The sequence below is a fragment of the Phoca vitulina genome, unplaced genomic scaffold (assembly GCF_004348235.1).
Source record: "Phoca vitulina isolate PV1807 unplaced genomic scaffold, GSC_HSeal_1.0 scaffold8, whole genome shotgun sequence".
NCBI lineage: Eukaryota > Metazoa > Chordata > Mammalia > Carnivora > Phocidae > Phoca > Phoca vitulina.
The window spans coordinates 51,911,421-51,926,121 of record NW_022589711.1 but is presented as its reverse complement, the minus strand read 5'-3'; the positions used below and the strand labels follow the sequence as shown (position 1 = coordinate 51,926,121).

The following is a 14,701-nucleotide window of genomic DNA, read 5'->3' as shown; positions in this document are numbered from 1 at the left end:
TCCTGACTCTAGGAACCTGGACAAGTCTCCCTGCCACTTTGAAGAGTAGTTTTCTTATTACAAAGATGGGGCTAACCATATCAGTGGATTGCTAAAAAGAACAAAAGGGGTAAAAGCTATGAAGAAACTCTGTAAATCCTGAAGTCATATAGTCAAGTTAATTGTTATTATTAAAAGTTATCATTATATATGATTCATTTACAGACATTTTGTATCTAAGGCTCCTCCTTTTTATAGACGCTTAGAAGGTGGTGTTGCCTTGAGAGCCCTTACGATATGGTGGATCTTTCTTTACACAACAGGTAAAACTCTATAATTTGATGGGTAGGCCATCAAATAGAATCCAAAATGTAGTAAATTAACTGGGTCCCCTCTGTCTAATGAGGCTGTCTTTGAGAGTCCTCATAAAATCTATAATAATTCTAGGAGGAAAAGCCAATAGCAAACACATTTTGATGAAGCACTCAAGGAAGAGAAGAGAAAAAAGTAACCATAACCACTATTAACAAATTCCCCAAACCAAATCCACACTGTAGTATCTACGCATAAATATGCTCTCACCAAGAACAGAAGCAATGTGGTGCTATACTAGCAAGGCAAGTACTTTTTCCTACATATACTTCTATGAGCCAAAGCTTTAGTTTCTAAAGATCTTCCAAAATATTCCAAATACAGAGACTGCCACATTTCCTGCAAATTGTTTTTCTAATTCTGTTCAAGAATATCAGCTTCATTAAAACTTTAAAGACTTAATTCTGAGTTATAGCTTGATGAGATCTCTGTGGGATGAAAGAAATCAAGAGATCACAGTACCTGCTATTTTAAAATGTTTTTACAATGGAAACTTAATTTGTTGATGAGAATGCTTTGCTGTAGAGAAAATAGGATTAAAACACACACAGACACATACACACACACACACACAAAATAGCAGTTTAAATCCTAGGGTGGGTTTCTGAAGAGAAAAGCTTGTTTTTTTTTTTATTTTTTTTAACAGACATCAAGCCAATATCATTTAATTAGGCTGATTTTGTAGTTGAGACATGAGTCAGACTTTTAAAAAAGAAAATACAATAGATGGACTCTGAGAAACAAACTGAGGTTTCTAGAGGGAAGGGGGGTGGGGGATGGGTTAACCTGGTGATGGGTATTAAAGAGGGCACGTTCTGCATGGAGCACTGGGTGTTATACACAAACAATGAATCATGGAACACTACACCAAAAACTAATGATGTATGGTGATTAACATAACATAATAAAATTTAAAAAATGTAAAAAAAAAAAAAGTACTTGCTATAAATGTAAAGTATCACCTGTCATATGAAACTACTCTTGATCAGAAGTATTGACCAGAAGTATTTCAATTTGTAAAAATCTAATTTATGTTCCACAGATCCCATGATTAAGCATTATTTCCCCTTCTTCATCAATTTTCTTATTGAAGTTTCTATTTTCTGTAATGTTTCCTTCATCTAAGTAAAAGGATGTGTTTGACAGTAAAATGTTGAATGAGTGTGCTGGTAAATTCTATACATCTACCAAAAGAAGTTGGAAGGATACTGAAATATTTTGAATAACCACAAGTTTTATAACAGTAGAAATAAGGACTCAGAAAAATAAGACAAATGAAAAGCAACAAAATTTAGTAAAAGATATAATCACTTATTTGATTTATTTTACCCACTCAATGTAAATAGACTACATCATTTTTAAAAGGGAGGGGCCTAGAAAACCAAATACTTAAGTCATGAAAAATATCTAATGTTTTTTAGGCTAGGAATTTTTCCTGATTGCTGATTTTTTTTAATGCTTTGGTTTAAGGGAAGGAATTAAATGATATATAAAAATAATAAAAAATTAAAAATCACATAAAATATATAGATTTAGGCTTATCTCATTACTCTATGCTTCCCAGAGGGCTCTCATTTGAAAAATGAAAGAGTGATACAGGATGACCTCCAAGGTTCACGGCCTCTCCAACATTCCGAGAGTCGACAAACTCTTTTCCTTTTCTTGATTGTGGATGCTATTCATTACCTGCATTAACTTTTGAGTCAAAATAGAAATGCTTTTGGAGTGAACAATTTGTACAGGTGTTTCTATTCAAAAGTAGAACCAATGTTGGAAATGAATGAGCTATGTAATTCACATGGATATACTAGTAGCCTAGATGCAGCAAATAAAGTGGTGTCAACATGTTAGCACAATTTTTAGCAGGCCTGGCCCATACAGGTATTCCACACATGAATAATGACTCAAATAATAACACAGTAATGCTCCCTTCTTTATCACAAGGTACACAAACAAATGTTCTAAAGGCTTTTTTATGGTTTGATGACTTCAGCCAACTTGCCAGTTCAAGGTCTCCAACATCTCATTTCCAAAGAGCTACAATCCATGCAGTGCCTAAGGGACTAACTATTCCTGCTTTCTTGCTATAATGCATGCTAGCTATAGGATGGTCATTTTGGAACCCTAATTACCTGACTTAGCCTATACCACCTTCTACCAGTTACCTCCTGTACTCTGCACTATTCCTGTTCTAATTAAAAAATAATAATAATAATAACAACAACAACAGCAGCAGCAGCAGCAATCCCTAACGGTAAGATAAATGCAAGATCTACAAAATTACTTCCATCCTTTAATAGAGGGCACCCAGTTTTCTTATACTACTTTTCTCAGCGTTGTGTTGTGAAGGGCACAGGCAAGATAAATCAACTGGATCTAGTTCTAGTCCCAACTGTGCCCCAGTCTAGCTATACAACCTTCTATAAACCACCAACTTGCCCTGATTCTAGGTTTTCACATCTAAGTAAGGAGTTTGCTACACAATCCCAGGATAAGCCATCACACTGTGCTCCTGGGATAGCATTATTAAAGCATCTGACATGCACCATGACACTGGAATTGCATGATGTGAGGTCCTGCACTGTCACCTCTCATTTTTTAATTGTGCAATATCATGATTTTAAAATCTGAAACCTTTACCATGTAATTTCCGTACTCCCTCTGTGTTTATAAAGTTTCAACCTTATACATATCAGAACTTGGTGAACTAAGACAAGAAATTGAGAGACACTCAATATGTCAGCCATGAAATCAGAAAAACAGCTGTGGCCTTTCCCATCCAATGTTTCATTTAGTTTCACTGTCTCAGCTTCATTCCCTTGGCAAGTCTGGTCAATGGAACGTGTGTCTCAATGACAGAATTTCAGAGTGGAAATTCTTTATCAGGACAAGTTATTCCATTTCACACTTTCTTACCATTTGTGACTCAGTTTATAGTTCATAAGGGTATGACTTAGAAGGGCAAGTGATTTCAAGAATAATTCAACAATTAAGTGAAAGTAACATCAAATGCTTATAAAACAGGTTCCCTCAAATAGCTTTTCTTTTTGGTGTTTAGCAACTTCCTCCCAATCCAGTTAAAGAATCCTCTCTGGAATTGAGATGTGGAAGGTGCTATCTCTCTATAAATAGGCTCATCCCATGCTATGTGAATCATGGTTGCTGACAGCAAATCAACAGACTAATTATTTGGCTTTGTTAGTAGTGATAATAGCACGCTAACATCTTTCTAAATCTTTTTCCGCACCCCACACTCCCATTCTTCTAAGCTAAGCTTCAGACCAAACTGAAGACCATGGTGTACAGATACATGCATGTTGGCCTTGCACTGGGCATGTCTTAACAGGGCTTGTGATCTCTCAGCCAGATTATTATTGTGAGACTTTAGCTAAATAAAAGAAGTCACCAGCCAGGATCTTCTCTGCCAAGATGTACACTAAGTAAAAGAAAAAGAGGAGCAGATTAAATAAACACTGAAGAAAACAATAAACTCAGCAATTCCCTCAAATTCTATTTTCTAATGAGATGCTAAGGAAAGGGCCACAGGAAACAATTTCCCCCATGTGAAATTAAGCCATGCAAATTGTTCACCTCCAGATCAACTTCCACAAGGATCAGGTGAGTTCAGCTCATCCATTCACAAATATCACCCACCTATCATTTTTACTGCCTTGTTCAGAACTGAGGAGGCTGGGTAGGATCTATTCACAAACATCACTTAATTATCCCAACTGGAATACAAGAACATACTTCAAAGGCTGAAATATAAGAGTTACATTGAATTCAGAGCCTTGAAGTTCCTTGTAGACCACATAAGCCCTCAGAGAAGATGACCCCCAAATTATCCCTGCACAACAATACAAAGGAGTTTATTTCCCCTAATATGAATTATATACTCTATAAATATAGAACCCTAGTTTTCATAGAAAGCTTCACTTTATGAAATTAATAGCCTATATTAATTGTATGTAAACCAAAAGAGATTTTAGTAGGTCTCGCCTTGGGATCATGATCTCTTTGTTTACTCCTGAAATTTACTATTTGATCAACATCCCAGAATAAGAGGAGTCCACTGTGAAGTGAATCATGTCATGAAAACCCATGGGAAAAATGAAAATGAGGTGGTTTCTTCATAAGACTTAATCCTAAATTTCTAAACTAATTCTGAGCTTCACTGGTCCACACTTTCCAAATGTTTTCCTCACCCCAATGACCCTAGCCCATGTTTCATTTCCGGAACCCAGAAGAACATACAGTCAGAATTGCAAAGATGCTAACCTAAACAGTCAACTGATCACAGAGCAAGCCTTCTTTCTAGGCCATATTTCCTTTCAGTTGACCACACCAAGAGGAGAGTATCTGCAGATTGCAAATGACCAGGCGGGCCACACCCTGAGGATCAACAAAGTCTGGTGGAAAGACAAATCTGGGCAATTCTGCTTTCATTCTCTCAAGCTGGCCTGATTTGAGCTGGGAATAAGTACCCTGGAACTCAAGATATCCACTTTCCCTTTGTAAATAAAGATCACATCCAAGACCAACCATATGAGTTTAGGAACAAAGAAGAGAATCAACTTCAGAAAGACCTTACCAAGAAAATCTCTGATAAGTCTAAAGTTTTGGGCTTTTTTTTTTTTTCTTTTTCCACCCTCCCTTAGGCCAAACTGCAGATACTATGGTGTTTCCTTAATGTCCCAAAAGAAAGTGAGTGTGCAAAGGATGGGAGCAATAGGGCAGAAATGTTAATGAGCAGAACCCTGAGAAACCAGAATACTGGAGAAAGACAATAGGAAAAAGAAGTCTGTGTAAAAGGAAGAGAAGGGGCATGCGGGAAAGTGGGGAGGTGAGAACCCACTGGAATGTCTGAAAAGATGCCGTATCATGTGTTGCTGGAAGAAGAGTTAGAAAAAGAAAAAAATTAAGCTCATCTGGTGTCTACTAAGTGTCTGTGTCCAGAACTATGCTAACTGTTATGGGAGATACAGGGAAGAAGGTTTTTTATATTTGGGTCCTCAGCAGGCAGTATAAGCCCTGGAAGGATAGATGGATGGATGAGAAACAGAGAGAGAGACTATGAATGAGATGGTTGATGCCTCAAGGATTCTACAGGCTTTATGGGACTCGGACCATCTATATATGTAGCTCCCATCCTAGTCAAACCGTGGTTTCATCGAGATACAAAGTGTTTTCCTGAATATGGGACAAGAAGCTATTAACTGACAGAGGGTGATTAAAAGAGAGACATCTGGAAATTAGGGGAGAAGGGGGACCAGAATGGCACCAGGGGGATCCTGGTTCCCTTCGGTGGGTGCCCCCAGGTGCTTTGCAAAAGAGGAGAGGGGTGTCAGCTCTGGGGAGCCCACCGCCTGGGCTTCTACTGACCTGGTCTCCGCCTCACTGGCCTCTTGCGGCCGCTGCAGAAGCGCACTTTGCTGAATACCCCGAGGACGTGCCTTTCGCACAGGGAGCGCCCGTCTTTGCTGGGGCTGGAGCGGCGCTTGGAGGCCGACACCCGGTCGCTGTTGGACTCCCTCGCCTGTCGCTTCTGCCGGATCAAGGAGCTGGCTATCGCCGCAGCCATAGCTGCTCAGCGCGGGCCCCAGGCCCCGGACTCCACTGCGCCCTCGGGATCGCGCTCCACTGGGGCGAGGGCAGGACCTCGGCGGCCTGGAGGGACAGGGCAGGCGCGGGGAGGCAGTGCTAATATTTGAGGAGGCTGCAGTACCGAAAACCCGACGCCCACAAGGTTAGTCAGAGTCTGGGCAGTGGCGACAAAATGTGTGAAAATCCAGATGTAAACTTCCCCAATCGCTGGCAGCGGGGGCGGGGCGGTCCCAGGCCTTCCAGTTAACTAGATTCTTGCACCCCAAACTTGTACCCCAAGGCGATCTGCGTCCGAGGGGCAGTGGGGAGTTTGGTCACACTGCGTTCAGAGTAGCAAGTGGAAGGGTAAGAAGGATGTCCAAAACAACAAGCCGTGCCCCCGTTGGAGAGGCGCAAGCGTTGTAAGGTGTCCAAAGTATATCTACACATACATACATATAAAACCCGTTTACAAAGCAGAGTCTGGACCGAGGCGGGTAGCGTGCCCCCGGTAGAAAATACTAAAAAGTGAATAAAACGTTCCTTTAGAAAACAAGCCACCAACCGCCAGAGAGAAGGAGAGGAAGGCAGCAATTTAACTCCCTGCGGCCCGCAGTTCTGGAGATTAGGAGGTCCGTCCCGGCTGGGTGAGGTCTACGGAATGCATCGCGCCGGTTGCGGTTCTCCAGGGGCCGGCCGCCGGAGTTCTGGAATTCCGAGAGGCGCGAAGTGGGAGCTGTGAGCCCGAGCCGGGGTAGGGGCGCGGGGCGGGGGCAGCTGTTTCCAGCTGCGGTGCGCGCGACTCCCCGCCAGCAGAGCTGCGAAGAGAGCGGGAGGAGAGGGAGGGGGAGGGAAGGAGGGACGGGGAAGGAGGGAGGGACGGAGGGAGGGAGATCCTCGAGGGCCAAGCACCCCTCGGGGAGAAACCCGCGAGAGGCGAGCGCCGGGGATGCGCGGGGTCCCAAGAACGGGCGCTCTTGCTCTTTCTGCTCGCTTTCTGGCACAAGACGGGCACAGTTGGTGATTATTTAGGGAATCCTAAATCTGGAATGACTCAGTAGTTTAAATAAGCCCCCTCAAAAGGCAGCGATGCCGAAGGTGTCCTCTCCAGCTCGGCGCCCACACGCCTTAACTGGAGCTCCCCTCCATGGTCCGTCCGGGGCCGCCGCACCGAGCCGGTCTCCGCACAGGCTCAGAGGGAGCGAGGGAAGAGGGAAGGAGGGGGCGCCCTGGCGGGCTCGGGATCAGGTCATCGCCGCGGTGCCCGGGCCCCCCAGGCTCGCGCGGCCCGGCAGTCCGCAGCTCCCAGGCAGCAGATCAGATGGGGATTACCCGCCGGACGCGAGGCCGATCACTCGCTCCCGCGCAGCCCATCCCGGCCGAGGAAGGAAGTGACCGGCGCGCTGCGAACCCCCGCGCGTCGGCTCGGGCGGGGCGGGGGCTGGCTGAGGGCGACGTCGGCTCGAGGCGGCTGCGGCTCCGAGCTGGAGCTGCCCACCATGGTCTGGCGCCGGGAGCGCAGGCGGGGCCCCTAGGCCGTCCGGGGCGACGGCGGGAGGCTATCGAGCGCGCCCCCGGAGCCGGACGCAGACTCTAGGGTCGGGGCCAGGGAGCAGGTGCGGGCTGCCGCCAACTCGCCCAACTTGCTGCGCGGGTGGCCGCTCAGAGCCGCGGGGTAGCGGGGAGCCCCCAGCCGCCGCGCCGCCGCCTCCCCAGGCCCCGGAGGGGGCGCTCAGGGCGGAGTTCCATTCATGGGCAGAGGTTCTGGGCGCGCGGAGCCTCACTGGCTCCCGGGCGCCGCCGCCGCCGCCGCCGCCGCCGCCCAGCCGGCTTGCTCCGCTGGAGCGCTAGCTCCGCAGGAAACTCTAGGCGGGGACCACAGCCGCGGAGACGGAGGGTGGGAAGAATGAATAGCTGGCGGCCGCCGGAGTACCTCTGGCACTGCTCGCCCACCCGCCCAAGGGCTTGAGAGCTCCCAGGTGGGGCCGGGCCGGGGGTCGGGCTCCCGGAGCGCAGGGAAGCGCGGCGCGCTCGGGTCCTCCTCCCCTCCCAGGCACCCGCTGCTCCCAGACTCTCTCCTCCCTCCCTCCCTCCCATCACCCCTCTCCCCCTTCTCTGTCTTCTGTCTCTCCCCTTTTCTCCTCTCTACGCAATCCTACGTGATTGAGGTTTGGATGAGAAATTCTCAGAGGCAGAGTGAAGGAACTGCAGCTCGGGTCTGTTCTGTCCCATCGCTCCCCCAAGAGAAAACACAACCACCGGCCGATTAAAGGACCCTGAGTGCACAAAGGGGTTAGGAGAGGAGGAGCTGAGGGAAAGCAGCCCGCCCTCTCTCCCACAAGCTGGAGCACACAGAATTCTCTGTTTAGGAAGGTAGGCAGTGGACGCTAGAGAAAGTAACAATGGCCTTTTGGGCCCTCATGTTGAGCCCCACCTTCAGCTCATTTTGTAACAGGATGAAGTGCTTCTGCATCCTTGAAACCCAGTTTTCTTGGTTCTATCCAGAAAGCTGCAAAGCAGGTTCTGTCCTTAAAATGAGGGATCAAATGAGCACCCTGCACAAGGAGGAGAATGCAGGAGGGGTGAGAGGGTGACTGTGGCCAAGGGCAGTCAACAACCAGCTCTGGAGTGCAGTCAGGTCTCCAGGATGCTTGTGATGACAGATAGATGTTACAGGAAACTCAGCAGAGAAGATATTGTCACCCAAGTTGAAATGCAGCATGAAAGATTTTGGAAACGTAAAGGAGTAATCACCTTCCATTTGTGCTAAGGTGTGGATGTGGCTATTAGTTATACTTATAATCTTCAGATAGCCCTAATCCTGACCCTTCAGTCTCTCCACTAAGCATCAAAGGTAGTGCCAGAAGATTAAATGGATGATTTCCAACGGGAAACACGAATATGTTCAAAACATCCTAATAGAGGGCAAGGAACACGCAGGCCTGGAAGCTACTGAAAATGGATAGGGGACCCCGAAGAGAGGTCACAGGAACTCTCTCTAGATGTGGGCACAAACCTAGCAGAAATTCACTTAGGTAATGAGAAGGACTGATGATTGAGGGCCTCTGAGCACTGTGTCAAACAACCCTACAGTGTCTGGGGGCCTGGATATTTCATGGTGCTGCTGGACATAACACAGGCAGATGGGGGTTTATGAGGCCAACAGCTAGGAGGAGGACAGAATCAGCAAGGCACCCGGAGAGGGGGGAATCCCAACTGTCCACACAGAACACAATCCCCTGCAGCAGTTCAGTGTGACTGAATAAGGACAGTGAACTTGGGATTCTAACCATACAGAACAAGAGAAGTGAAAAAGACACACACACACACACACACACACACACACACACACACACACACACCTCTTCTCCAAAAGTGAAGCTGAATACATTTTCGAAAATGCATCCCAATAGGGCTAGAGGAATTACTTAAAATCAATTGGTAACACTGTCAATTAGGGAAATGTTCACATTTCATCAATAAAATCAATTTCCTTCCTTGGCTACCAGAAGACTTGTCTCATTCTTGAGGAAGGCAGACACAGATAGTACTGGCTGGCTTTGGGGGCTCCTGGCCTCCTACAGTTCAACACCCTAAAAGAAAAAGGTCAGCTAAGGTGAGGAATACAGGGAGATGGGAAAGCGAGGGGTGTGTAGTGAGGCCCTGAGGAAATCATTGCTAAACTTGGGGTTTCTTATCCTCAAAATGGGAATAATCATTCCCATCTACCTCGCAGAACTAAATATGTATGTGCAAGCATTTTGAAAACTGGAAAATGCCAAATGAGTGAAAGAGATGATGACTGTTTATTTTTTTAAAGAAAATGCATGATACTCTTCTGAGATGCTTTTTTTAAATGCAGATTCCTGATGGTTTCTCAGAACATGAAGCAGAAGTCTCTGAGAAGAGGCCAGGAATTTGAGTTTTTAACAAGTTTTTCATGTGTCAAAGCTTGAGAGTTTTATTCATACACACACACACACACACACACACACACACACACACAATGTAGGTAATACTAGAAGAAGAAATCAACTCAGACTCTCCAAATCTAGCACTTCCATAGAATTGCAGTCCTGGTGTTCCCACCACCATCCCAAAAGAAAAGCCTGGGAAGAGGATGTGTGTTCTCTAATCTTTGAGTGTGTTGGGTCTTTCTGTAGGTTTATGGGAAATGAAGATGTTTTGATGCAGAAAGTAACCAATGTAGTGGCACAGGATGGAAGAGGGTAGATGGGGCAGGAGATGAAAATGCAGACAACACTTGTTTGAAGTTCTCCTCTCTGTCTTGACATGCCAACATCAAGTCAGGCATTTAAGGAACAAAATCAAAACAACACATGGGAGCTTTCTGAGAGTGACACTATTCTTGTCTTTAGATCTCTATTAAAAGAATGGTGTTTCCAATTCGATTAGACAACAAAGACTACTCATCTTCTTACACTCCTGCAGCTGTTGTCAGAGGGCTTGTTTAGCTACTTAGCCCTGTAAGTCATCCTCAGCATCCTTTACTTTATTGACTCCATTTCCCCAATGAGAGGAAGATGTAAGTCTCAAGACCTTTGAGAAGTTATCTAGGATCCATGCACACAGCTGTTTAGTTCTGAAGCAATGTTTAAGTTAGCTTTTTGATATCCAGAAATTCATAACTTTTCTACCAGGCCACTAAATGTCAGAAATCTTCTCCACAGTTACAAGGACATTTCAGCATCCTTGCATTTGGGCATCAGGAATGAGATTAAATCAGCCTACTGATGATTTAGGTAAAACAACCTGGTTTTTTTTAAGGGCAATATCTCAGAGGTAACAATACCTTGATTTTTATGCCATCTTTCTTTTTTTAAGATTTTACTTATTTATTTGAGAGAGAGAGACACAGCGAGAGAGGGAACACAAACAGGGGAAGTGGGAGAGGGAGAAACAGGCTTCCCACAGAGCAAGGAGCCCCCGATGCAGGGCTCCATCCCAGGACCCCGGGATCATGACCTGAGTCAAAGGCAGACACCCAACCGACTGAGCCACCCAGGTGCCCCACCATCTTTTTTGAACAACTTGCAATTTTTCCTTTACAGTTCTGAAGACATCATGGGTGGAAGCAGTTTTAACTACTTTGGAGAAAGTTGCCAGATACACATTGAAAGGATAATTATGGAGTTGTATTTATATTTCTGACCTCCACTCAAGCAAATAAAACATGAACAGTCTTCATCATGCCCATATGTTAAAAGGAAAAAAAACACAGAATGTTAAATAGTCTTTCCCTTATTCACATACCAAGCCTTCTAACTCCCACATCAAACTCTCAGGACCACTGTAGTCATTCGCTTGAAACCTTAAATTGAGTACAGAGTACCTTTAAGGCTCTGGTTCGGTTACCAAGGGGAATTCGATACACCATCTACATTCTTCCTGCCCTCAACGAGCTTACAGGACATGCCATTATGATCTTATTTGACTCTTAATCACCCACTAGCTGTATGCTACTGGACAAGTTATTTAATCTGTCTAAGCCACATTTGCAAGACAGGTCAGTGATCATGACACTAGCAGGACCTATGGAACTGGGCTGCTGCAAGGCTCAAAGAAGACGTGATAATAATGTAAAGTATTAGAATAAGCATGCTGTTATTAAAATATCCATTTAAATCAAGTCCCTGCTATAAAACCCAGACATCCCAAAACAGGAAAACATACCTTGTGATTCATACACATCATCATTCACTCCTGGACCTGAGGTATTTAATGAAGGCTGAATCTACTTGAAATGAATGATTAACCTTGACATTGTAATGGCAAACAAAATTTTCATTAGTGGAATATTGTCAATGTCCTTCCCTGTTAGGAACACAAAGGAGTGTAGCTCTGCTCATAGACATCATTCTGCTCTGAGATCAGGCCCCTGACTCAAAGCTTGGTGAATATGAGCTCACTGGGCTCTGACACAGCAAGCTTGACAGGCAGAAGAACTTTTCTCCATGAATTTTATCCCATGCAGCAGCGGTACTTCCATTTGCTTTTGCTTTCCTCTGCCAGATTTTTGGTGAAAATAGGTTGGCAAAAGCAATATAAACAATTACTTTCTAATAATTTGTGAATTCCTTTACACAACAAATTTATTTGTGGTTCTTTATCTAAGAGTTCAACAACTGAATTGTTATACGTTACATGTTTGTCTGGTTTTAGTCATTTCTCAAAATAGGAAAGACAATAGATTTAATTCTTCTTTGTGACACAGATCAGGGGTGGTATCCTTATTGCCCAAGTAGAGAAATTATCAATGTTTCGAAGAATGTCTGTTTTGATAAGAAATATAAGATACAACAAATGTGAGCCAATGCTAAGCAACCTGCAGTTCTAAGTGCACTGCAATTACAGACACATTGAATCCTTGTAACAACACTATGAGGTAGGTTCTGTTATTATCCTCATTTTATAAATGAAGAAACTGGGGCACAAAGAGGTTCCATTGCTTAATCAAGGTCACCCAGTTAAGAATTGGTAGAGTTCAAATGTAACCCACGGAATTTATTTCCAGAGCTTCCCTTTAATCCTCTGTGTTACACTGTATGTCAATAAAAACATGATACCATGCACAATTATAATCATGTAATAAAACTGATAAAATAAGAAAGCAAATGTCACTTGCAATTACATAGTCTTTTACTGCTTAGAAATAATCTTCCCATGTATTAGTTCAATGAGACTCCCAACAACCTTGAGAGGAAAGTTAAGGGAACAATAATAACCCAATTTTACAGACAAACTAAGACTCCAATAAGAGATGACATCCACCAAGGTCACACAACAGATGAGTGAAGATCTAGGAGTTTAATCCAGGCCTTCTGATCTCAAGGTCTCTCATATCCTAACTAAGATCACACAGAAAAAATGGAAATGTTAAATTGCCTTTCATCCACTAACCTCTAGTACTCGCTAGCAGGGCTTCACATCTGGTAAATGACCTTGAAGAGATCACTCGGTATTGGAAGGGAAGGGACCCAAGTGTCCCAAGTCTTCTTCTGCAGCTTGTACTTCTCTCTGGGCCCCGGAGTTAAGGGGGCGGCATTCCCACCCTTGGCCATGAGAGGATACCCTTTGGTTCTGAGAGTTTTGGCCTCCTCTTTTGTTCAGTAATTCAAGTTGAGCTTCATAAGAAAACTATAGGGAAACTAAATCAAAACAGGAATTAGAAAAATTTATGAGACGATACATTTACATTGCTTCCGTTTCTGTTCCTAAAAAGTAGACATTAGTTTGGCTTGAACCTCATAGTTGGCACTTGGTTATTTTCCTTCCCAGCTGGACTGGAGATGTTAGAAAGCCTGTCTCCACTGACTCACCATCATTTTAGCCCCTTTCTAATTTCCACTGTCACTGATCTAGTGATACCTCTTCCTTCTAGAAGGGAAATGTAGCTGGAAGATCCCCATGAGAATAAAAAACCCATAAGGACAGAGAGATTGTCTATCTTGCTTATTTTCCTACCTCCAGTGCCTGAAATAGCATTTAGTATATAACAGGTGCTCAATAAATTCTTGAATAAATTAATCAATGAAATAATCCATCCATCTATCCATTTTAAGTTAAAAATGAAACATTTATTCTTATATCAAAAAACAAACTCAGGTAACTCAGGGGTAGCTTCCATATCTCCAAGTTGATCATTTTGCTTTACCAAAACCCTTTAAAGTTATCTGCCTAAATTCAATCCATCTGTTAAAATCTGATAGCCTGAGAGGGAACACAGTACCTAGGTTTCTGCCCTGAGCAGACCCATCCCACATATTTAGGTCTATAGTCTTAGTTCTGATCTCTTTCTCTCAATCCCTCTCTTTTTCAATCTCTCTCTCTCTCTCTCCGTGTGTGTGTGTCTCACACACATACATACACGCATATACACTCACTTTCACAGAAGAGAAGGAATATAATAAGGAAAAGACAGACTATAGACATCAGATAAAATAAGTAGTCAATTTTTAAACTCTCAAAATATGATCAAAATGACCTTAAAATGGCTTGACAATCCTAACATCCATGCTGTCAGCCATCTTTACTGAGCTGCTTTCTCCATGGACAATTCCTAGTTGCTCTCATTTCTAATTTTAGATCCCAAATTTTCAGGGACTGGATCTTGTTGAAATAGCAGTCTCTTACAGCACCCAGCACATGACTGACACTCAAACTGTACTATTAAAATTGTAACAAATTCATATTTTTGTCCACTGTGTGCACTAAACACTGGGTGCTATGAAAAAACAATTAATGAAAGATCCCACTGATCCTGTACTCATAGGTATTTGATATTGAGTATGGTTCTATTGGAAATAACTGAAATATACAAACTGGTTAGGGAAAACTATCAGGGGATCAAATGGGAGTTTGGACAAGTTGACCAGTAAGGTCATTTCTGGTCCTAAATTTTTAGAATTCTCTAAAAATAAAATGTAAAGCAGAAAGAGTATATACTTTAGAGTAAATAATTTGTTCTTGCATAAAGAGTAAATTTTTCCTGAGCCTAGGTTTATTTGCCTGTAAAATGACTACTATGTAAGACCCAGATTAATTAAAATAATATATTGGGGGAAAAAAGCACTAATTTTAAAACAAAGAAAAGTATGAATGAGTGAATGAATAAATGAGTGAGTAAATGGATGAGTCGATGAGTAGATGGATGGATGGATGGATGAAATACAGCACCTTTCTTTTTTTAAAAATTTTGTTTATTTATTTATTTATTTATTTATTTATTTGAGAGAGCACGTATGTG

General features: G+C 43.4%; 1 protein-coding gene across 3 annotated transcripts in view; it reads right to left on the bottom strand.

The window, feature by feature from the left end:
- Positions 1-14,701, bottom strand: part of FGF12 (fibroblast growth factor 12) — a 572,489-nt gene that overhangs the window by 257,975 nt on the left and 299,813 nt on the right. Inside the window, exon 1 of one of the 3 annotated variants that reach the window (XM_032406906.1) lies at positions 5,734-6,700. The exons of the other annotated variants lie outside the window; for them this stretch is intronic. Coding sequence (XP_032262797.1) covers positions 5,734-5,932 — 199 coding nt within the window. The 5' untranslated portion in view covers positions 5,933-6,700. Of the gene's footprint in view, positions 1-5,733; positions 6,701-14,701 lie in introns of those variants that run through there. 3 annotated transcript variants of the gene reach the window in all.